Here is a 24,607-nt window from a genome sequence, read left to right as displayed (position 1 = left end):
CATAGTGAACCATGGATAAAAAAAGAGACTTGACTAGTGAGTAATTTAAATTGAAATGGTATGATTCAAAGGCAAAGTTTTTTTTTTTTTGCTTTGCTTTAAAAAAATTCTTTCCATATCTTTTTCAGAGTTTCCTCAATTGTTAGTGTGATTAGAGATGGAAAAGATCTATTAGAATACAAAATGCCTCTAGGATAGGACAAGCCCTTTTGGCCTTTAGAGAACCACTCTAGCTCCATTTCCTGCAGGAAGGTGTGACCTCACCTGCACGGGAGTTCAAGATCAGCTGCGGAGAGAACTCAGTAGAGAAATGAATCCAGAAAGTCCTCTGGAAGGCTGCCAGAGTGAGCCAGCACACTGGGAAAGTCCTGGAAATGTGAAAGTTCTGCTTAGCAGAAATTCTTTATTTCACATTCAGACATACTACGGACTTCAGCACACCCACTTCATAAGCATTTCATCGACCCCAGCACTTGCCCTGTGGCCCTCTGGCCATTCAAGGGTTGGACACGTCCACCCCCAGAGAAGTCAAAATCAAGCCACCACACATAAGACAGCGCTCACCCAAGACGAACCTCCACCAGGACTTTGGCCAAGGTTGGATAGCAGCAGCTGCCAGGGCCACCTGTAGTAACAAACACCCTCAGCTCAAGTTAGGAGGAAGCTGAGCCACTTGCAGCCTTCACCAAGCCAAAGCATTGTGTGATGAGACCTCTGTGTGTCTGGGAAAGCAGAGCTGTTGGCCTGTTGCTGGAAGGACTGTGGTCATGTTTTTGAATGAGCAAAGATTTCAGATGGAGGGACAGCCAGAACCAGAGCCTCAAATGGTGGCAGAGTGACATAGGGAAGGACCATCAGTCTTGCTGGCTGTAGCCCCCGGTTACACTCTAACTGCTTTTTTTTTAATCTTTGGAGAGAAAAGGCAATGATATATAATATAAATCTGTTGTACCTAAAATAATTTTGTCCTTCAAGTGCCAGTAACCTTATTAAAAGATAGTGCAAGTAGGACTTGTATAACACACACGTAACTAAAGTGTTTACTCCCCAGAAGCATAGCTGTGGAACTACGAACGTCTGTTGTTAGGAACAGCCATAAAACTCTGCCCAGAGGGAACTGGAGCGTGGAATTAGGCTTCAGGTACACTAGGAGGGAGCAGCACACTTCCTTTTCTATGTCTGCTTTCCCTTTCTGTGTAAGACTGATGAGAGATACTCCCCAGAGCAACTGCACTTGAAAAGGACATAGACGAAGACACGGATCCCGAAAAATGGAATTTGCTGTATCAGAGAGCACACACAGAGGAGGGCCAAGTTTTAGTTCACTTTTGTTCCTAAATACCAGTGTCTGAACAGGAGTCAGGCTAGGTGTATCGACATCAATTGGGGAACCCATTACCTAATATAGATTTCCGGGTACCACCCATGGAGTTTCTAACCCAGCAGGTTTGGGACCAGGCCTGGGAATGTATATTTTTAACAAACTCACCAAGTGATTCTGACATGCAGCCAGGTTTGGGAACCTTAAAAGGCTTGCCTTGGTGAGTTCTTCCTTGAAGCAACATTTCAATGATGGGAAGCTGAGACCTGTTAAAAGATAAACTGAGGCATATTAAAAATTTTAAGAGTTCATTTGAGCAGAAATTGATTCAAATTCAGCAGCACCAAAACAGAAATGGTTAGGAGCGCTCCACGGACAGGTGCTGGGGGCGGGTGTTGGTGGTGATGGGGCTTTTATTGAGAAGAGGCAGAAGCAAAGCAAGGATATTATTTGATTAGCTCTAAAGCTATGGCCAATAGCTATATAGCTATAGTGGTTGCCTTATTTGGGAAACCCTAGTTGGCTGTTTGTGATTGGTTGTCCTTAGATTTTGATTTCTTAACCTCGAGACCCTTACAGACTTAGGTTTTTGTTTGCTTAGGAAGGCCGCTAAGGTATGAGAACGACCTCAGTCTAATGGCCTCCTTGTTTAATTAACTTAACAGAAGATAGAGGGCTGTGGCATGTGAGGAAAGATTGGTGAGTAGATCTGGAGGGTTCAGAGTGGGTCCATGCCCTGTGAGGTCAACCATGAACTGAGGCAGCGTTCTGGGCTGTGGTTCAGAGCCCATGTGAGACTGCGTGCTGAGCCCGGTTGCTGGCAGGGTGTGCCCTCTGAAAAGAGTTGTGTCCATGGCTGACTGGAACAGCCAAAGAGCCGAGGGCAAAGGCCAAATGGAAGGCCAGGATCCCTGGTTCTAGGACACTAGGGGGCTGGGACCGGTACACTCATACCCTATAAATACCAGAACACAGAAAATGAAATGGCCTGTCTACTTAGCTAGGCATCTAAGTCTGGGCTGCTTTGGTCAGAATTTTGCAGAAGACAATGTGGTCCCCACTGGGTGAACATAAAATCAAAACATGGACGTAGCACATACTACATGCTTCTAAGTGCTTTTCACATACTCATTTCGTTCTCATAAAAACCCTGTGAGCTAGATAATAATATTATTCCTTTCTATATATAACAAAAATGAGACCCAGAAAGGTCAAGGAATTCATCCATGTTCTCACAGCTAACCAGTTGAAACACAAATTATCAGGGGGCCATTGATCAGACCTGCTAATCCATGATATTTTTATGGAAAATATTTCTCTGGGTTATCATGATTAAGTGATAAATTATTAGAGGAGAAGACCTGGGAATAGGATGGTGAGAGAGTGAACTGCCCTAACTCAAGAGATTTTACATTCAGCCCTCGATCATGGTAGCGGTTTATCAGCTCTACAAATTATGTAAAGCAGACTTTTCATCTCTGACAAGCGTTGGTGGATTTTACCTTCCATTCTGCTGTGTCGTGTTCAGGGAATTCAAATTCCTGTTCAATCTGTTTAGGCAAACCAACTAAAGGAGACTAGAGAGACAGCTCAGGAAGGTTATGTGAAACTAGGGGAGCAAGTGAGGTTAGGCAATGTGGTACAATGGAAAGGGCAATGGTTTTGGAGCCATCTTGAGGTCTTACGTGATTTAACTTCTCTGAATCTGTTTCCACATCTGTAAAATGGCAATAAAGATTATCATCTTGTTGGGTTATTGTGAAGTTTGAGATATTATACTCTATTCAACAAATAAATGCAATGACACTGGAGTGTTTCAAGTCACACTACTAATTAAAGGCAAAGCCAGGGTTTGTGGATCCATGTCTATATGCTGCTAACACCCACATTTGCTCCACTATTTCACACTGCCACCTTGGAATCTGGCCTTCAGAGGCATGAGTCACAGCTATACCCCATGTGACCCAAGTCAAACTTCCAACCCAGAAAGGCCTTTCTATGTTATCCAGTGGCACCTGGTCATTCTCCTCAAGGGTAGAGGATGGAGGCACTTCCACCCACATCACTCTTCTGTCTTGGTTTGACCCTCTAGGACAAAGAGCTCCATTTTAGAAGGGTGAGTCTGTACCTTGTTTTTTTCTTATCCCTGGGGCCTCAACCCGGGTATACTAAGTAGAATCTGATTTAAAATTGAAAAGGGAGAGGAATGTAATGTGTGCATTTGTTTAAAATTCTGACCACCTAAGTGCATTCAAAATACGTTTGAAACAGGCCAGAGCTCCAGCTTGGCCCATACAAGACTTGCATGGAAAAACCATTCATGCCATAGGTTTTGCTTGAACCCATTTTATGGCTGTTTTTATTCTTCATTCTCCTTCTCTATCCTAAAAAGCTAAAAAACAAAAATTGCCAGTTATCCCACAGACTGCCTTGTTGCTTTCTGTGTAGCTCAAGCCTGATTTCTTGTTCCCACTGCCCACTAGCTGTGCATCCTTGGCAAGTTACTTAACTTCACTAAGCCTTAGGTTCCTTGTCTGTAAGGGTTGCTTTGAGGATCAATGAGATAATCCACTTAGCATGGTGCCTGGCATATAGTAAGCCCTCAGTAAATGTTAGCCATTGTTATTACTAGTAGTGACTAACCATTTGTGCTTCCCTATGTGACCAACTTGAACCACTGGTTCTTTGCAAATGGGTGTGGGAAAGTCTACTTTCCACCAGTATACGATGGTTATGTTACAGTTGCGGGGGGGCGGTTCTCAGCAACTAAACTCTTTTAATTCGTGATTGACTACTTGTTTTTGTTTTTATCACGCAGCTTGCGGCATCTTAGTTCCCGAACCAGGGATTGAACCCACTCCCTCAGCAGTGAAAGTGGGGAGTCCGGGAATGGACCGGCCAGGAATTCCCCTATGATTGCTTTGATTTCAAGTCTCAAAAGAACCATCTCAGGAAATAGATCTCTGCCTAAACTTTCTAAGTCTGAGCTCCAATCACCTCCTTTGTGAATCAGCAATAATTTCCTTCTTTTAAATCCTAAAACATTGATAGCCCCTCCCACATGAATTTATGTTTGTTGAATAATTATTATTTTATTGGTTCATTTATGTATATTGTCACCATTAAGGCATTCGCTACTTCAACCAGTTTTTGACTACCTTCGGCATGCCAGTAATTGAGCTAATTAGATTTTATATTCTTCATTAGTGGGTCTTCTTATTTTGATTTTCCTGAAAGTCCTGCAGAGTTCTGGTCACAGTGGACGGCACCTCAGTTCTATACAATGATTATGTCCTTGAAAAATGAATAAAATAAACTTTTTGGAGGCTAAATTTTCTAATCGGTAGCTGACTGAGTGAAGAGTCTATTACAAACCACTTCGCAAAGTGAAGAACTCTTTTGTAAAGCGAAGGATCCCTTCCTTTTTCATGAATCGTATGCGTGAATTCGGATTTCTTAAGATGGTATTAGCTCACAATCCGTCAGTACGCTTTCGCTTTCTGACGTCCCAGGACGTCGAAATTCGGTTGACAGCCTCCCGCTAGAGGGCGCGCAACTGCCAACGGAGATTCCACCCGCACTGCGCAGCCTCAGTCCAGGGATGGGCGGGAATCCCCTTACGGACGCCCGTGACGTCACAGGAGGGCGCGGCCCGTGGGTGTGGGCGGGGCCTTCCCCTCAGCGACGGGCGGGGCCCAGCCGAACCCCCTCTAACAGCTGAAGTGGGTTGCGAGTGGGAGGCGGCGGCTGGTCCTCAGCGGTGTTTGGGAAGATGGCGCCTCCGGTGACGGACCGGGGGCTGAAGAGCATCGTGTGGCAGAGTGAGTGCGGTGGGACAGGGGCTGAGAGAGGGAAGGCCAGGAGGCCGCGGCGCCGGGCCCTGCTTTCCTGCCCCAGACCAGCAGTGTCTTGGGGAGCCGCCACGGGCACTCGTTGCTTTGGCTCCCACGTCCATGTTAGCACTTCTTCTTTCTTTCCTTCCCAGCCCTCGTTCTGGCAGCACCAACGATGGGCGGGGTGCGGGAGGACGCGGCCTTCTCGCAGGCGTCCGGCACCCTCTGGGCTGGCTCGGCCGGGCTCTGGCCCCGAAACCCCGCCCTGCGTGAGCGGCCCTGGGCCCGGCTTTTCCGCCCGCGGCCCCTGCGCGGTTCCTCGCTTGCGCTGCCTCCGGGGCCCCACCAGTCGGCGATGTCTCTCCACCCGAGACAGTCTGAGCGCTGTGTTTCTCTATCCCGCTCCTCCCCTTCTCCCCACGCTTGAGTTTTCCAAGACTGCTTACTCTGCTTATTCGTCTTAGTATCAGCAGAGTTTTACTAACCGTACTTTACAATGCTTGTCCTTTAAAAAAACAAAAAGAAAACCTCACTGTTAAACAAACCCTTCTTCCCTTCTAGAAGAACCCACTTTCTAAAGAGTTCTTGAGAAGGGACCATTGGAATGATTAAATCTCGGGGCAAATCTGCACCTTCACCTCTTCCTTTCCACTCTCGGAGCCACTCCCTTCTGCTAGGACTGTATTATATATAATACGTATTGGTTACTGATATTCTGCCATTGTGCTGTATCATCTAGGACTTTCATAAATATCACTCCACACCTAGGTCTGCCAGCTTAGAGAAGGAATGAAACCGCCAAGAACCAAACAGGAAGAACCATCATTGTTTGGCATTGCTGGGCTCAAAGTAATTATGGTCTAGTAGTGGAAGGGGGTAACATCTAATTAGTATTTCTGGCTCCAGCTTGTTGAGCAAGGAACAGAAATAGTGACTGAGTTAACAAAATTATGGGAGTCATAGAGTTCCTGTGTAAAATTAAAACTCCAAATCGGTAACTGGCATACTGCATAACATACTAAAAACAAGGGTATAAATAGAAGGGGAAAAAAGTTATGAAAATTTTTTTAATTGGATAATTATAAGGTTAGCATTTTGTTTTTCAGAATTTACATGGGTCCCTTTTAAGGTTTGGTAATGTTTTAAAATCACAGTGGCATTTAAATACATTTATTTGAAAATGGATAATGAATTGTGTTGTATAATTTCCAAGATGGTCCTTAACATCAGCATTTATCAGAAAAAAAAGGTTAATGATAGTAACCTCGGTATTGATAGCATGGAAACTAGGCAAGAGGGAGCGTTTACAGGTAACAAAATTTCCATCTTGTGCTGTTAACTTGAGGTAGCACCAGGATACCTACATGGAGCGTGAGATAAAGAAGAGGGGACACTGAATGGAAGGAAATGTTGTACAGATTAAAAAAAACAGTTCTTCGAAATTTTGTGGAAATAGGAACATAACTAAAAGATAAGATGATATTCATTCAGCACTTAGTTTAATTAAAGTAGAGAGAGAAAGAGAAGTGGGAGCCTCTGAGTTCTGTTAGCAAAAGGTGAGAAAGTCTGAAAGAAATGATGGAGGAATCTCCTCAGGGAGAATCATATATTTGGGAAAAGGTTTTGCTAGGTTGAAGGTAGTATAGTTAGGTCAGGTTAGAAAGATAAATAACTTAACCTTCAATTTACCTGTAAAGTAGGGAGAAAGGAACTAATATTTTTTGAACATAACTCTGTGCCAGGCACTATTCTTTACAAATATCAAAACAATAAGAATTATTATCTCTTTAACAGATGTTAAAGCTGATACACCTATTATCATAGCTGCATAATTCTTAATAGACAAAAAGTCAAAAACAACCCAAATGTCCATGGACTGGTGAATGGATAAATAACATGTGGTTATGTCCATACAATGGGATATTATTGGGCAATAAAAAAGAAGGAAGTACTGAAACATGCTACGGTTTTTTTTTTTTTTTTTTTGCCGTACGCGGGCCTCTCTCTGTTGTGGCCTCTCCCGTTGTAGAGCACAGGTTCCGGACGCGCAGGCTCAGCAGCCATGGCTCACAGGCCCAGCCGCTCCAGGGCATGTGGGATCTTCCCAGACCGGGGCACGAACGGTGCCCTTGGAAACATGCCAAACGAAAAGAAGCCAGTTGTAAAGAACCACATATTGTATGACTCCATTCATATTAAATGTCCAGATTAGGCAAATCTATAGAGATTAGTAGAAAATAGATTAGTGGGTTTTTTTTTTAATCTATTTAATTTTGGCTGCGTTGGGTCTTCATTGCTGTGTGTGGGCTTTCTCTAGTTGCAGTGAGCGGGGGCTACTCTTGGTTGCCATGCGAGGGCTTCTTGTTGGAGTGGCTTCTCTTGTTGCGGAACACGGGCTCTAGGCGCACGGGCTTCAGTAGTTGTGGTGCATGGGCTCAGTAGTTGTGACACTCGGGTCTAGTTGCTCCGCGACATGTGGGATCCTCTCGGACGAGGGCTCAAACCCGTGTACCCTGAATTGGCAAGAGAGGACTTTTTTTTTTTTTGCGGTACGCGGGCCCCTCACTGTTGTGGCCTCTCCCGTTGCGGAGCACAGGCTCCGGATGCGCAGGCTCAGCAGCCATGGCTCACAGCACCAGCCGCTCCGCGGCATGTGGGATCTTCCCGGACTGGGGCACGAACCCGCGTGCCCTGCATCGGCAAGCGGACTCTCAACCACTGTGCCACCAGGGGAGCCCGGCAGAAGGATTCTTAACCACTGCACCACCAGGGAAGCCTTCTTCTAGAGCTTTAAACTCCAAACAGGCCCTGGCAGAATGCAATGGATAATAATGCTTGTGAAAAGTAAACAGTGGGGAGAAGAAAACAGTAGATCAGTTTTGTAATTTTCCCCCATTATTCAATAAATATTATTGAATTCCTAGGGGAATACAGCAATAGAAGGCAGACAGGTTCCCAGCCTTCTTGAATCTTGCATTCAAGTGTGGAATAATAGAAGATAAGTATATAAACAAAGAATAAACATTATTTCAGTCTGTGATATCTATATATAGAAAGGGACTGTTGTAGGTAGGTGGATCAGGAAAAGTTTCTCTGAGTAGGTGACATTTGAGCTGAGGCCTAAAACATGAGAAGGAATCAGCCTTTAGGGACCACATTATAACATCTTTTAAAAATTTAATATTTGAATGCAAAGGGCTACATTTATTTACAAAACTAATTCCCATACTTAAAATCAGTAAAGGTTTCTAGTGTTTGGTATTGCTCATTTGCCACTTTTTGCTACAGGGGGGAATGGTAATAAAAATATCACTGATAAAAGATTTTAAATAAAAATTTGATGAACTTTATTTGAAAAACACAGCAAAACAATAGTAATTAAATCGACCGTAAAGCAAGTTGAAGCCACCTATGACATTTTTTTCCTTATTCAGTATAGCCTATTTTCTTTCTTGTCTATAAACAATAGTCTAATGTCTGTAATTCACCTTGTATATTTTACAGGAAATGTTAGAGAAAATGAACTGAGTAAAATTACAAATAAAAGTAATCAGAATGTATTTATCTGAGCCAATTCTTTGCACATTAAATCATAAGCTTTTTGGGTTTTTTTCACATTTTTCTTCTAGTTCTTATATAGCTTCAGATATATTTTTTATTATTTGTCATTTTGTGACTTCCTTTTTTTAAACAGTTAACATTAACATAACTTTTTCCTCCTCCTTCGAAATCTTTGTAATTAACAATTTTAATCGTTCTTTTTTTTTCGGTACGCGGGCCTCTCACTGTTGTGGCCTCTCCTGTTGCGGAGCACACGCAGGCTCAGCGGCCATGGCTCATGGGCCTAGCCGCTCCGCAGCATGTGGGATCTTCCCTGACCGGGGCACGAACCCGTGGCCCCTGCATCGGCAGGCAGACTCTCAACCACTGTGCCACCAGGGAAGCCCTAATCATTCTTAAATACCTTGATGTGGCAAAAAAGTTTGATAACAGAAAAGACTGTAAAATAAAATTAATCTTCATCCCTACCCAGACCCCAGACTCCTTTGCCAGAGACAACCACTCAGGTTTCTTATAAATTCCTTGAGAACTTATTTATGCCAATATAGGCATGTATAAAATATATTTTTTTGTTTTTTGTTTTAATCAATTTTCTTTGTTTTATGTCTTTTTTCATTCTGGTCACTTCTTTAAGTTTATCTTGTTGAGAAAAATTCTCTTCTTTTACTTTTTGGATATTTGCAGAGTCATGTATTCTTTTAAATCAGTATTTATTGACTACCCTGTGCTGCCCACTATTCTAGGTGCATACTCCTTGACCTCCTGGAGTTTACAATTCAGTGGGAGGAGACAGGTACATAGGTACTAAGTGCTATATTAGCAGCATGAAGAAGTTTCATGGGAGAAGAGACGAAAAAGGAATTATTTCCTCTCTGCGAGTGGATCAGGGGAGACTCCAAATAGGAGGTAACAGTGAAAGGTAGTAGGATTTTGCCAGACAGGGAAATCTGAGCCAAGACCCAAAGATGTGAAAGTATGTGATTGTTTATGGAAGAGGGAATAATTCCTTTTGTCTGAGTACAGAGTATTTGTTGCAAGAAATAGGGGGATGAAGACTGAAAGGTAGGTTGGAGCTAAATTGTTCAGACATGCTGTAGCAGTGGTGAGCTACTAAAGCTGAAAGGCTTTTTTTCCTCCTTCTCAAACAGCAGTCATCAGCATTTTGGGGACTTACTAGAACAGTGCTGAAAGGAAGTCATTTTCTTGTTCCTAAAGTTTTCATTAAGTATAATGCTAGTGTAAAGTGCACTAATGCTAAATGTGCAGATGGATACATTAAAAAAAATTTTTTTTAATTGAGGTATAGTTGATTTACAATACTGTGTTAGTTTCAGGCGTACAGCAAAGTGAATCGGTTGTACATATATGTATATACACTCTTTTTTTTTTTAGATCCTTTTTCCCATATAGGTCATTACAGAATATTGAGTAGAGTTCCCTGTGCTATACAGTAGGGCCTTATTAGTTAGTTATTAGTCCTTATTTAGTTTTGGCTGCATTGGATCTTCGTTGCTGCGCACGGGGTTTCTCTAGTTGTGGTGAGTAGGGGCTACTTACTCTTTGTTTTGGTGCACGGGCTTCTCATTGTGGTGGCTTCTCTTGTGGAGCACAGGCTCTAGGTGCACAGGCTTCAGTAGATGTGGCTCACAGGCTCTAGAGCACAGGCTCAGTAGTTGTGGCACATGGGCTTAGTTGCTCCACGGCATGTGGGATCTTCCTGGACCAGGGCTCGAACCCGTATCCCCTGCATTGGCAGGCAGATTCTTAACCATTGTGCCACCAGGGAAGTCCTAGATGGATAAATTATTATTCATGTAACTACCACCTAGATTGAGGTATGGAATGTTTCCAAGCACCCCATAACTCTTCCAACGCCAAATTCCACCCTTTACCCCAGAGTAACTACTGTTCTGACTTACATTGCCATCAAGCAATTTTATAGCAGTGGCTTTTTACCATTCCACCCTTATGTTTAAGAAAGGAATACTTCAGGCTGCTTGTCGGGTTTTTAAAAAATATTTATTTGGCTGTGCCGGGTCTTGGTTGTGGCACTCGGGGTCTCTGTTGCCACATGCGGGATCTTTTTTAGTTGCAGCATGTGGAATCTAGTTCCCTGACCAGGGATGGAACCCAGGCCCCCTGCATTGGGAGCATGGATTCTTAACCACTGGACCACAAGGGAAGTCCCCCTTCAGACTTTTAATTGTAAAGTATTTGCTTGAAGAATAAATATAGAATTTACTAAATTTCTACCTAGAAATAATTGCTTTAATATTTGCCTTTGTATATATTTAGGTGGTCTTATACTAGTCCTCAGTTTTCATATTGTTCATATTTCATACATTTTTTTAAAGATTTTTTTGATGTGGAGCATTTTTTTTAAAGTCTTTATTGAATTTGTTACAATATTGCTTCTGTTTTATGTTTTTTGGCACCAGGCATGTGGGATCTTAGCTCCCCACCCAGGGATCGAACCCACACCCCCTGCATTGGAAGGCAAAGTTTTAACCACTGGACCACCAGGGAAGTCCCGTTTCATAAAATTTTAAAACAATAAACCTTGAAAGGTCTAAGTGGTCTTTCCCATGAACGGGTCAATCTGTTTTTTGTTTTTAATTTATTTATTTTTATTTTTGGTTGAGTTGGGTGTTCGTTGCTGTGCGCCGGCTTTCTCTAGTTGTGGCGAGCGGAGGCTACTCTTTTTTGCGGTGCTCAGGCTTCTTATTGCGGTGTCTTCTCTTGTTGTGGAGCATGGGTTCTAGGCGTGCGGGCTTCAGTAGTTGTGGCTCGCGTGGGGTCTAGAGTGCAGGCTCAGTAGTTGTGGCACACTGGCTTAGTTGCTCCGTGGCATGTGGGATCTTCCCGGACCAGGGCTCAAACATGTGTCCCCTGCATTGGCAAGTGGATTCTTAACCACTGCGCTACCAGGGAAGCGCAGGTCAATCTGTTTTTATTCAACTAGTAATGAGTATTACTTTTACCTCTGCCCCAGGCCCCTGGGATTACCTTTCTAAAGATTCTTACCTGTTCATTTCCTGTTTTCCAGACAAATCAGTTTTTCTTGCATATTTATCAGGTTTATTAGTTTCTCTGTGATTAAAGATAGTTGTACAAGTACACGTTGGCATTGCTGATGCTATACGCTACTTTGTTAGTTCTTTTATTTTTCCTTTCAGTGTTTTCACATCCTCTTTGGTGTTACAGTTTTAAATACATTTCCTTTTATATATAGGAGAAACAGAAGGAGCAAAGATAGAGTAATTGGTATTAATAGGTCATTAATTGGGGGCCATCTGGACTGGTGGAAGATTAATTTAGAGATTAGGTGGAGGCCAGTTGATGGAGGATGTTGAATAGTAAGAGTCTAGATTTTATTCTAGGTAGGTAACAGTGAGCATTTGAGAGAATGTTGAGGTACGTATTGATATAACAGGGCTGTGCTTCAGGAAGATGACTCTGACAACAGTGTGAAAAATGGATTGGAAAAGTTAAAGGGGTTGGAGGTGGAAAGCAGGAAATCCAAACAGGAGATTATTGCAGTAGTTCAGTGAGAGATGATGAGAATCAAGGCAATGCTGGTGACAGCGGCAGTCACCAGAAAGAACAATCAGTACAGCCTAATGATTAGAAAATGGAGGAAAGAGGAAATAGCTGATGACTATGACTAAGAAAATGACAATAGGGCTTCCCTGGTGGTGCAGTGGTTGAGAGTCCGCCTGCCGATGCAGGGGACACGGGTTCGTGCCGCGGTCCAGGAAGATCCCACGTGCCGCGGAGCGGCTGGGCCCGTGAGCCATGGCTGCTGAGCCTGCGCGTCCGGAGCCTGTGCTCCGCAACGGGAGAGGCCACAATAGTGAGAAGCCCGCGTACCGCAAAAAAAAAAAAAAAAGAAAAAGAAAATGACAATAAAACTCATAGAAATGGAGAAGTCTAGAGCAGTTTTTAGGGCATTTAATCTTAATTTGAGGCACAAGGAGAGATGAGGATTTGTGGAAAATTGAAGGATTCCTGGGGGTTGAGGGAAATAGGGAGAAGTTAGTCAAAGAGTACAAACATCCAGTTAGAAGATGAGTAAGTTCTGGGGATCTAATGCACAGCATTGTGATTATAGATAACAGTACTGTACTATATAATTGCAAGTTGCTAAGAGAGTAGATCTTAAACGTTCTCACCCCAAAAAAGAAATGGTAATTATGTGAGGTGATGGAGGTGTAAACTAACACTACAGAGGTAATTATATTGCAGTATATGTGTATCAGATCAACACATTATATACCTTAAAGTTACAAAATGTTATATGTTAATTATATCTCAATAAAGTTGGGGGAAAAATTAAAGGATAGATCTGTTAGAGGATACTTTGATGATGAGTATGGTCTCTGAGGAAGAGTATAGAGCAAGCAGAGCAAAAGTAAGAGAATTGACTCTTGGGATGTATCCATATTTAGGGTGCAAGAGAAATGGATTATAAGGTTAAATAATTCTCATTAATAATTAGAGGAAATACCATTTTAGTTCTGTCATATTAGTTGATGTGATTTCCTTTGACTCTTCCAAACACAATTTACCTGTAACCACATCACTTTTCATGGATGCCCCTAATCTCTGTCCACAAAACTAGTTATCTCTTTATCATTTTTGAGATGCTAACACTGACTGGCTTGGTATCCTCAGATTCTAAGGTATCCTCAGATTCTAGTTAGAAATAACGGCAAGCCACATATGTTACTTAAAGTTTTCTGATAGCCAAATCAAAAAAAACAGGTAAAAAACATGAAATTAAATTTTAAAATATATTTTGTTTAACTTGATCTATCCAAAATGTTATCATTGAAGCATGTAAATAACATACAAAATGATATTTTAAATTTCTTTTTGTACCAAGTCTTTGAAATCTGGTGTGTATTTTGTACTTGCAGGACATCCCAGTTCAGGCTAACCACATTTCAAGTGCTCAGTAGCCACATGTGACTAGTTTCTGCCATATATGACAGTGCAGTTTCTAAGGTGGTAAAGACTGGAATGAGTTCGGCTAGGGAGCTGTTCAGTCTGCTCCATCATAAATTCCATGAGCATTCATTTCTAAGAGAAAGACATAAATTTGGCAAAAATTAGCAAAATGTCTTTGATTTTCAGCTTGTTTTAGGTATACAGGAATAAAGCAAGCTTAGAAAGGGAAGTACCGTAATGTTTCAGTGCCTCAGTGCTACTTGAGGAAATCCTTCCTCTTTGCCTGTAGAATACCAGAATCCACTACTTTAGGCTTAAATTATGGTTAAATACTTCAGGCTTTTGCCATAAATCTATATAACATCATAATCTTCCCAGAAACATATATAAGCCTCTTAATATCTTAACACTTCCACACCTTCTCAATCACAATAAAACCTTTCAGATCACAATTCTTATGATGAGTGTCAGTAACCCTTATTAAATATACCCTCTTCTTGGACATGTCATTTTTTAACATGGTGCCAAAAACTTGTTGGTAAATTTCCAAAAGCATTAACTTAAATATAAATTAAGAAATAGAAAAGTTTAAATGAATTATATAAGTATCTCATTATCAAGAATTAATGGGGCTTCCCTGGTGGTGCAGTTGTTAAGAATCCACCTGCCAGTGCAGGGGACACAGGTTCGAGCGCTGGTCCGGGAAGATCCCACAGGCCGCAGAGCAACTAAGCCCACGCACCACAACTACTGAGCCCGTGCTCCACAACAAGAAGCCAATGCAATGAGAAGCCCGCGCACTGCAACGAAGAGTAGCCCCAGCTCGCCGCAACTAGAGAAAGCCCGCGTGCAGCAACAAAGACCCAACACAGCCAAAAATAAAAGTAAACAAAATAAATAAATTTTAAAAAAAGAATTAATGAAAAACAAGAGTTACTGTAATTTACATTTAATTTTATTTTATGTGTTACATTACTACAGTTTCCAAAATTAACTGAGAATTAATAAAACATTAAGTGTGGGAAATTTTTATCTTACAAAGTAGAATAACAGGTATTTGTGTGAATTGCCTCTGTGTATTTTATTTAGTAATTTAAAATATATGTTTACATTAATTTTGAAAATCATTGCAAGGAACGCATTAATAAATATTTACTGATTATAAATAAATTCTGAATATTTGTATCCTAATGCTGTGACACATTTTTGAAAATTGTAGTAAATCAGGAAGAAACTTACTTATCTAGTTTTGATTGTCAGATGTAATTTAGCAATGGGCCAGTTAGGGCTATTCCTGTGGGTTTTTTGTTTTTGTTTTGTCCAGGCCATGGTGGCATGTGGGATCTTAGTTCCCCAGCCAGGGATCGAACCTTGCCCCATAACAGTGGAAGTGCAGAGTCTTAACCACTGGACCACCAGGGAAGTCCCAGTTTCTTGTTTTCATCTTGTTTACTTAGGATTTAAGTAAATAGGAAAAACCAAGTGAGATATTACTTTCAGAAATATTTTCCAGATATGTTTATATAATTAAATGTTAGCCTTTTAAAAAATTTTATTTATTTATTTATGGCTGCGTTGGGTCTTTGCTGCTGCGTGCAGGCTTTTCTCTAGTTGCGTTGAGTGGGGGCTACTCTTCATTGTGGTGCGCAGGCTTCTCATTGTGGTGGCTTCTCTTGTTAAGGAGCGCGAGCTTTAGGTGCACTGGCTTCAGTAGTTGTGGCTCGTGGACTCTAGAGCGCAGGCTCAGTAGTTGTGGCGCACGGGCTTTGTTGCTCCACAGCATGTGGGATCTTCCCAGACCAGGGCTCAAACCCGTGTGGCCTGCCATTGGCAGGTGGATTCTTAACCACTGCGCCACCAGGGAAGTCCCTAGCCTTTTTAATAATATTCTTATTCTCAAAGATTAAAAATATATTACAGTTTAAATGTACCATATAGGTTATGTATTAAAGAGAACTGGATTTTTACTTCGAGTTTAACATGTGAATGTGCTTTTTATGTAGCTGAGCAATTCCAGTTGATATTTCCCCAGCCATCTTGGACCTTTTGAGTAGTTATTCTGACTGTTGATTAAAATTCCTAAATAGTTCCCTTTTTCTTTGCAGAGATAAAAGCAACAGTGTTTGATGACTGCAAGAAAGAAGGCGAATGGAAGGTAGAATTTGCATACTCACATAGAATTTGCATGAAGCTAGAAGCCTTTATTGAAGACTTCTATATATTTTACTTATTGTACTTCTATAAAAGTATAGGGTCTAGAACCATACTGCTTGTGTTCACATCCTAGCTTTACCTCCTATTAGCTGTGGCTTCTTGAACAAATTACTTGACATCTCTGTGCCTCTGTTTCCTTATCGATAAAATGGGGATGGAAGTACCTCATAGGGTAGTTGTAAATATTAAATGAATTAATCCATGTAAAATGCTTAAAATGGTGCCTAGAACAATTATAATTCTACAAGTGGCATTTTATAATTTTAAGAAAATTTGATGTTAACATACATTTAAAATGAGCAAGTTCTCTGCTTCAAAATGAAAATATTTCTATTTGCTTATTTATGTATAATATCATATGTCTGTACATTGAGGAAATAAATTTCTAGGTCATGCAAGTTAAATGAATTGAGATAATTTTGCCCACTCTCCTAATATTTTAATTTTATATTATAAAAAGTTTATAAGTTTGAGTAGGTTTAATGCATTAAATTCTGTCTTTTGTGAATTCTTGGCAGTCAAATGCTGATAATATTTCTTAATTTATATTCATTTTAAGATAATGCTTCTAGATGAATTTACCACTAAGCTTTTGGCATCGTGTTGCAAAATGACAGATCTTCTAGCAGAGGGTATAACAGGTAAGTGTTACAAATACTCATCATGGAAAAACTTTTCTTATTATGATTGGGAGAGTTTGAAGTATTAATAAATTTTAGTAATTGTGTTTCTCAGGGGGTTATGTTTTATTTTTTTAGTAATTCTAGCCATAATAATTACACTGGACATTCTTTTCTTTGTGAATCTTCAGAATAACCTCTGTAAGTCAGAGTTTTTTCCCTCAGCTGAGACATATAATTAAGCACCCCTAACCAAGACTAAGTTGCCTTACTGAGTTTGTTCTTCAAATTTTTTATTCTTATGTATTTGTTACAGTTTTGTATGCTGATGCACTAGGTTTACCTTAGTATTTTGATGAATGTTTGTGGTTTTCATGTATTGTTTTTAAATGAATAGTAAGATTTATGTCATAAAATCAACTTTTGTACATATTTACAAGTGTATAAGTTTCTCTTTATTACCTAGAAATGAGACTATTAATTGTAAATTTAAATCAGCTTTAGTGTGGGATTATGGGAAAAAAATCACACTACCACAGTTGCTATCTTCCACTGGGCAGGATTGTGTTAATGAGATTTTAATTTCTCTTTCATTTTGGAGAGAATACCAATATCTTGTACCATTCATAATCATATCATCATCTATATAACTCATCATCCTTTAACTCATCTATTTAAATTTGCCTTCATAACAGCCCTTTAAAGACAGATATTAATACCCCGATTTGTAAAGTGAAAACTGGGACTCAAAGTCAAATATAATTCTTTTATATTTTGGATTCTAGTATAATATCTGTATCCTCTGTCACTCCTAACTTGTGAGGTTCAAAAGTACACCCAGTATTCAAGAAAGTGTGAGCATTGTGTAGAATGAGAGGATTACCTAAAAAATTTAGCAATGTTTACTTTTTGATATTTATTAATAAAATAATCTTTTATTGTTGATTACATATTCAGTTTGTGGTCTTTATGACCTTCAGTAGAAAATTAAGCTCTGAACTAGAAATTAGAAGATTAAAGCCTTGATTTTTCTACTAACTAGATAAGTGTAATATTGATTAAGCCACTTAAGTTTTGTTACGTTCCCAGAGTCTCTCTGACGTGCAGTTAGAGAACCATTTGATAATATGTGTACAGCACTATGAAGCTACAGAACCATTTTGCACTGTAAGGAGGTTTTATTGAATTTTTATAGACCATTGTTTCTTACTGTGTGTTCAGTGTTGATTGATATTGTTCAAGGAAAGGACTCTGTGGCCACATTAGTTTGGGAAACAGCATTAACAAAGCTAACCAGTTTTCTTTAGGACTTTTTTTGGAGTTTTTTATATGCTAGCAGATAATGTGGATCCCCTGTGAATAGGTATAGTATTCAGTTTTCTAAACTTATTTGACCACAGAAGCCTTTTTTGGGAAGTATCCATAGGACTGTATATCATGGAGCGTATTGCTGTGGATTGTTCTCAATATCCTCCAGTCACCTAGGTTTGCTCTGATTTAATCATAATCATATCTACTAACTTGAACATGGCACATTTCTTTTGAGTTCCACATCAGCTCACCTGCATTGGCCGTTCAGTGATCAGACTTTCTGTCTGCGTTCAGGTCATTTGTGAAAATATTCAGTGTGTCTTGGAACTTTTAAAAAACATGAGAAAAAAATACACGTGTGATGCGACCTCAGTGTCTCCACTAAAGTCAAGTAAAAACCTTTAAAAAAAATAGACTTGGAATTAGATTATTCCTTTGTCACTATTATAGGAATAATCATAAAAACCTTTCCTTTTTATCATTTAATAGATATCCACTGTTTTTTTTTAGCATCTTTATTGGGGTATAATTGCTTTACAATGGTGTGTTAGTTTCTGCTTTATAACAAAGTGAATCAGTTATACATATACATATGTTCCCATATGTCTTCCCTCTTGCGTCTCCCTCCCTCCCACCCTCCCTATCCCACCCCTCCAGGCTGTCACAAAGCACCGAGCCAATATCCCTGTGCCATGTGGCTGCTTCCCACTAGCTATCTACCTTACGTTTGTTAGTGTGTATATGTCCATGACTCTCTCTCGCCCTGTCACAGCTCACCCTTCCCCCTCCCCATATCCTCAAGTCCGTTCTCCAGTAGGTCTGCGTCTTTATTCCTGTCTTACCCCTAGGTTCTTCATGACATTTTTTTTTTCTTAAATTCCATATATATGAGATATCCACTTTTCAGTGAATTGGAGAAGTGGCACTTTCTGCTATTGATAACCAGACATTTCAGAATCTTTTCAAAGTCTGTGTTCTAAATCATATTACAACATTTTAACATGTACGTTACTCTCCAAACATAATACATAGTATGTACAGCATAAGATGACTGTAAGATACTTTATTTTGGGCACTAAGCAATAAAAGTAAATTAACACAGATTTAACCATAATCTTTTAAAGGTGAAATTACAATTGTTGGGAGTGGAGATAAAAATAAAATTAACTATTTCCTCGGAAATCTTATTTGATATCCTCTCTAACAGAAGCTATGATAAACCTATACTATACTAGTATAAATTTAGGGATGAGAAAATGAATCATCGTATTTAAAAGAGAAGTCCAACAGTAGCCTTCCTTGCATGTCAGATTAATGTTTTAAATTCTTTCTAGGTCCTTTGCCAGCGTGAATCTTGAAAGATGGTTCTCTTGATTTGTAGAATGAAACTTTAAGTTAGTATTGTTTTAATATAGCCTTCATAGTTAATTTGACAATTTAGGGCTTACTAGTTTTAAATTCACTTTGTTTTATATTAGTTATTTATAAAGTTCTTAATTTCAATAATAAAAATATAATTGATTAAATTATGGTGATACTTCATTGTTGAAAAATGATTTATATTAATGTGTGGTTTTAAAAGAAAAAGTTAATTGGCAATTTATTTAAAGAATGTTATAGCAGTTAAAAACTTAGACTCTAGAGTTGGACAGATGTGGGTTGGAATCCTGTCTCTTCTTTCTTACTGTGTAACTTGGATAAGTTTCTTAACTTTTTTAAGCCTCAGTTACCTCATTTGTAAAATACATAAAGGGTTATTATGAGGTTTAACAGATAATTCATGCTTAGCCTGATTTCTGATATTATATTTTCTATTATTATAGTAGAATATTTTTTTAAAGAAATACATGTTTTTTTTTTCAATACACGGGCCTCTCCCTATTGTGGCCTCTCCCGTTGCGGAGCACAGGCTCCGGACGCGCAGGCTCATGGGCCCATGGCTCATGGGACCAGCCGCTCCGCAGCATGTGGGATCTTCCCGGACTGGGGCACGAACTCGTGTCCCCTGCATCGGCAGGCGGACTCTCAACCACTGCGCCACCAGGGAAGCCCAAAGAAATACATATTTTAATTTTAAATGCATTTTCTTGGTTTCTTCATGGCATGTTGATTGCTTATGCTGGTAGACCTAGCTATCAAGTAGCTGCTTTATCTTTTTTTCTCATGATGAGCACTTAGCCCAGAGTTTAGGGAAGACACATTTTCAGGACTTTTTAATTTTTCAAGTGAAGACAAAGAAAATGTTAAGCCCAGGATATACAGTTGTGTTTCTATATTATTATAAATAAAGAAGTACAGTGAATTTCATTTAAAAATTGTTTCAAGTTTAGAAATATTTGGTTATATAAAATGACTTTTTTTTTTTTGGTTAGTTGTGGAGAATATTTATAAGAATCGAGAACCTGTCAGACAAATGAAAGCTCTTTATTTTATCTCTCCAACATCAAAGGTGAGTGTTTTGAATCTTTAAAAAGTATGTTCTTCAAAATTTTCACCATTGACATGATTTTCTCTTAGAAAATTCAAAGTAATAAAATGTCCTTTATTAGATGCTTAGGAGAGTCTCCCTGTGTTAGAAGACTGTTTCATTTGCATTCTTCTCAATGAGAATATTTAAGTGAAAGAATTCCTTTCTCCCCATCTATTAAAGCAGATTTTAATTATATAAAATGATAGAGTTTCTTTCAATAATTTGTACCCATGCAGTTTCTATTCAACCATAATTTTTAGGAGGATGGAAATGTATGTAAAAGAAATGGTCTTGGATTAATCTTTCATTTATCTTAGTGACTTCCCTATAGTATACATATATGTATGGGTGTACACACATATATGTATATGCGTATATGTATGTATATATATTTTTTTTATGGGAAAGGTATTTCTTTATAATCTAACCATGATTTAATTCATACTTAAAGCCAAAACTTTAGAGCCATAAAGTATCAAATTCCTTATTCTGTATAGTATCTGAGAATGCATATTCCAACACATCCTTTGGCTTATTCTTAGAATAAGAATGTTAATTTGGCAATTCCAATTTCATTTCTTCTAACTCTAGCAGAGCAGACAGTAGGGAAAAACCCAGACATTTACTATATGGTCTCTACATATTGGCTGCTGGTGGATTTTAATGACGTTTTATATCTTATCCATAATATAATTTTATAAGATAAAATTCATGATTGGAAAAAATGAAAGAAGCACCATTTTCACCTACGAAATAGGCAGAGGGATTAAAAAAAAGTGTGTATATGTAGACATTTATTTATCTATCTATGTATCCTATTCTAGCTGTCAATACCCATTATCAATGGTTAATGGAGTAGAAACTACTATATACTGCTAGTGGGAGTATAGATTAATATAACCTTTTTGGAAAATAATTCACTGTATCAAGAACCTTGAAACGTTCTGAATCTTGGAGTTTATTGTAAAACAAAAATCAAATAAATTGTCAAGCTAAATTTCAAAAGCAATAAAGATATCCAGATAAATTCTTAGCATTAACAAATACTGGTATGAAATACCATGTGACCATTGAAAATGAGGTTTCTAGAAAATTTTAATGATCTATATAAATGTTCATTTTTAATGTTAGTGACAAAAGCAGGATACAAAATTATGTATTCAATAAAGTATCAAAGGATTTAAAGAAAATAATACCTGAATGTGACTCCTTTATCTACCACAACCAACTCCAGTTTCTCTTCCTGTCCTGAATCAATTAGCTCTTGGGTTCTATAGGCCTCTGGGTATATGTGAGGCCTTGGGCTCCTTGGGTACTTGTAGAGAAACTTGGTGTGAGATTTCCTTCCTCAGGGGTTGGGTGAGCATGTGGAGACCAGCATCAGAGAGTTCCCAAGCAAGGGTCATAAAATGACAGATTTCAGGAAGAGTTTGTGTATAAGAGATCTGTGAACCCTAGGGAAAAGGTCAGTTGGGTGGATTTTTGCTTTTATACTTACAGCCCTCAGGAGGAGAAACTTCTTTGCCTTCCTCTTCGCCTTCCTCTTCTTATGGTACTGCCTCTATTTAGGATACTCCAACAACTAAACCTAAGCTTCAAGTGAGCTGACAAAGAGAAGCAACCACACATCTAAGTAGGTCAGGTGGCCAGAGAGAGACAGTTTAGTAAGAATGAAAAAAAGGGCACATCTAGCAACGTATAGGGGCTTGGAGGGAAGAATGATAACCAGAACAGAAAAATAGTACACTTAAGAAGAGTCTGGTGTAGCACATAAACTTTCTGAAGCTCAGAAGTGTATTTTCTCAGTTAAATAGTTAATTGAAGAGGATAATCACTATGGAAATTTGAATTAATAGTCTAAAAGATAAAAAAGGAGTATCTCAAAGCAAAAAAACAATCATTGAAATCATGAGGGGAAGGATAAGAGACTTGCAGGATAGATTCATGAACTCTAACAGAAATATACTAGTTCTAGGAGTTGCAGGAGGAGAAAAAGGAACAGATGGATGAGAGAGAATTAAATTGTTTGTTCTTCATTTTTGCTTTCAGGCTACTGTATCTTTAAAACTACCAGCATAGAGTCAAATACTATTAGACTATATTACCTGCTCTCCCTCCTCTTCGCAGTCTGCCAACCTTTGGCTTTTTCATTCTAATCCCCCTTGACAATTTTAGCTCCTAGCTCACTGTCAGTCTGTTCAGCAGTTCACCAGTCATAGTCTGGATGGTTTCATTTTCCCTGTAGGTAATACTTTCAGTATGTTCATTGACTTCTCAATTCCTTGATCTGTTATCTTCCAGTAGTCTTGTCTTTTATGTTGCTTCAGCTTCTCAGTCACTTGACCATTCCTAGTGCTCCTCGTCACCAAAACAGCACTCTGTTCATACATTTTACCTTACTACTTACTATGCTTCTAGCTATAACTGGCTAGACAACATAGCATCTTAAAAAATCAGTTTATAAATTAATCTTTTGACAGTTAAGGTTTTACTTCATCATCAAAATAATCTTAGTTATTTCAAAAGATAGCATATTTAAATTAGTATTTGATAAAACGTATATTAACATCTAACCTTTTTTAAGTCTGTAGACTGTTTTTTACGTGATTTCGGAAGTAAATCGGAGAACAAATACAAAGCAGCGTATATCTACTTTACTGACTGTAAGTAGCTTTGTAAAAGTTATTGCTTCATTATTTCAAATCCTATTAATTATGAAGTATTTCTTGTAATGCTATTTTAGTACTAGTGACTTTCTAGTTATTGTTTGTTCTAATTAGGTTAGAAGGAATCTAAAAATATAAGATTATTTCTATGCTAATTCATGGTAAGGTGATAGAAAATTAAATATTCCAAACTAGTTTCAAAAGATAGTCATTTTTGCTGGTATACAGGGGTGAGGGGGTTGATGGAGAGGGCTACCCCTCAAATTCTGTGCCAATAACAGGAAGAATTCTTCTTTAAATAAAAGTTTCAACTGGGGATTTGATTATATAATAAAAAAATAAGACCCTTTGGGAGATGCACTGAAGAAACTGCCATCTGTTTGCTAATATTAAGCGAGAAAACCTATCACATTTCTTTTTCTATGCTGTACATTCAAATAAAAAGCAGCTTTCTATATTATTTTTCCTGTAAATTTTTATTTATCTCATACCTAGTAGTAGCTTGCAATTTTTAAAAGGCCATATCATAAGTATTTGTCATTTAAGTAACCTTATATTATACAGAAATTCATGTTTATGGAATTGATAAAATTTAATGAGTATGAAGCCTCTTTTAATTTAAGGCATTTTGAGGATAAAGAACAACATGTTATAAGACAGCAGAAGCCAGTGGTTGATACTCCAACCTAGTTTTAGTGAAACTATATAAGCAGTTAGGTAAAAGGGGGGAAAAGAAAGGTTCTAAGGTTCAGAACTTACTAGTTTAGAGGTTTAGAATTTCCTGACACTAGAGGATATCCTGTAATTCAAGGAAAAATTAAAAATTTGTGTGGTGTGGCTGCACTTAGTGGCAGATTTAGAAAAGTAGTATAAATTCCTAAGAAGTTCTGAAAGTCCTGTGAAAGTTTATTAAGTCCTTAGTTTGGACTTGATTTTCCTTCCTAACAATTTTAGTTTGCTGTGTTAGCAGCTCTCTAAGGAAATATATCTTAGGTTACAGTGGATATGAATGGGGAAAGTGGAATTTCTATTACAGCCCTCATTACTAGAATGCATCTGTTCTATAAAGTGAAAGTACAGTATTTACATATTATCTCTGTCCTCATAGTAAAATTACTTTGTGAAAGTCAGTAATTATATATAAAAATAAATATTCTTGGATGTTGGAATGATTTACTCAAAAGAAGGAAAATTTAGATGCAGCTATATGCTTTGATTTTGTTTTTTTTCCCTCTCAGTTTGCCCTGATAGTCTCTTTAACAAAATTAAGGCTTCTTGCTCCAAGACAATAAGAAGATGTAAAGAAATAAATATTTCCTTCATTCCACTTGAATCTCAGGTACTTTCTATTTTTATTTTTTAAATTATTTTTTATTAAAACAATTTTTTTTTTGAGCAGAGAAAGGTTTGTTACAAGGGTCAAGCAAGGTGAATGGGCAACTTGTGCTCAGAAGACCCAAATGCCTTTTATTTTTAAGTTTAGTTTATAATGGATTTTAAAATTCAGTTTTATGAACTTATTTGTTAATAAGGTTTATCCTAAAGATGTTTTATATATTATATATTTGGTGAAGTTTGAACAATCCACAAATAAACATTTCCTCTGATGAAGGGAGGAACATGAGTACTAAATTGGAATATAACATTAATAATGAAAGTGG

At 38.6% G+C, this 24,607-nt stretch overlaps 1 protein-coding gene across 1 annotated transcript in view; it reads left to right on the top strand.

Annotated features, from left to right (window-relative positions):
- Positions 1–4,998: 4,998 nt before the first annotated feature.
- STXBP3 (syntaxin binding protein 3) overlaps positions 4,999–24,607 on the top strand; it is a 55,664-nt gene continuing 36,055 nt past the window's right edge. The window contains exons 1-6 of the mRNA XM_024742095.1: positions 4,999–5,142; positions 15,771–15,820; positions 16,439–16,520; positions 20,183–20,259; positions 22,865–22,943; positions 24,185–24,285. Of these exons, the coding sequence (XP_024597863.1) occupies positions 5,094–5,142; positions 15,771–15,820; positions 16,439–16,520; positions 20,183–20,259; positions 22,865–22,943; positions 24,185–24,285 (438 nt within the window). The 5' untranslated portion in view covers positions 4,999–5,093. The remainder of the gene's footprint in view (positions 5,143–15,770; positions 15,821–16,438; positions 16,521–20,182; positions 20,260–22,864; positions 22,944–24,184; positions 24,286–24,607) is intronic.

The sequence above is a fragment of the Neophocaena asiaeorientalis genome, unplaced genomic scaffold (genome assembly GCF_003031525.2).
Source record: "Neophocaena asiaeorientalis asiaeorientalis breed wild unplaced genomic scaffold, Neophocaena_asiaeorientalis_V1.1 scaffold35, whole genome shotgun sequence".
NCBI classification, from domain to species: domain Eukaryota; kingdom Metazoa; phylum Chordata; class Mammalia; order Artiodactyla; family Phocoenidae; genus Neophocaena; species Neophocaena asiaeorientalis.
The sequence above is the reverse complement of the archived record's forward strand: the minus strand, read 5'-3'. Positions and strand labels throughout refer to the sequence as shown.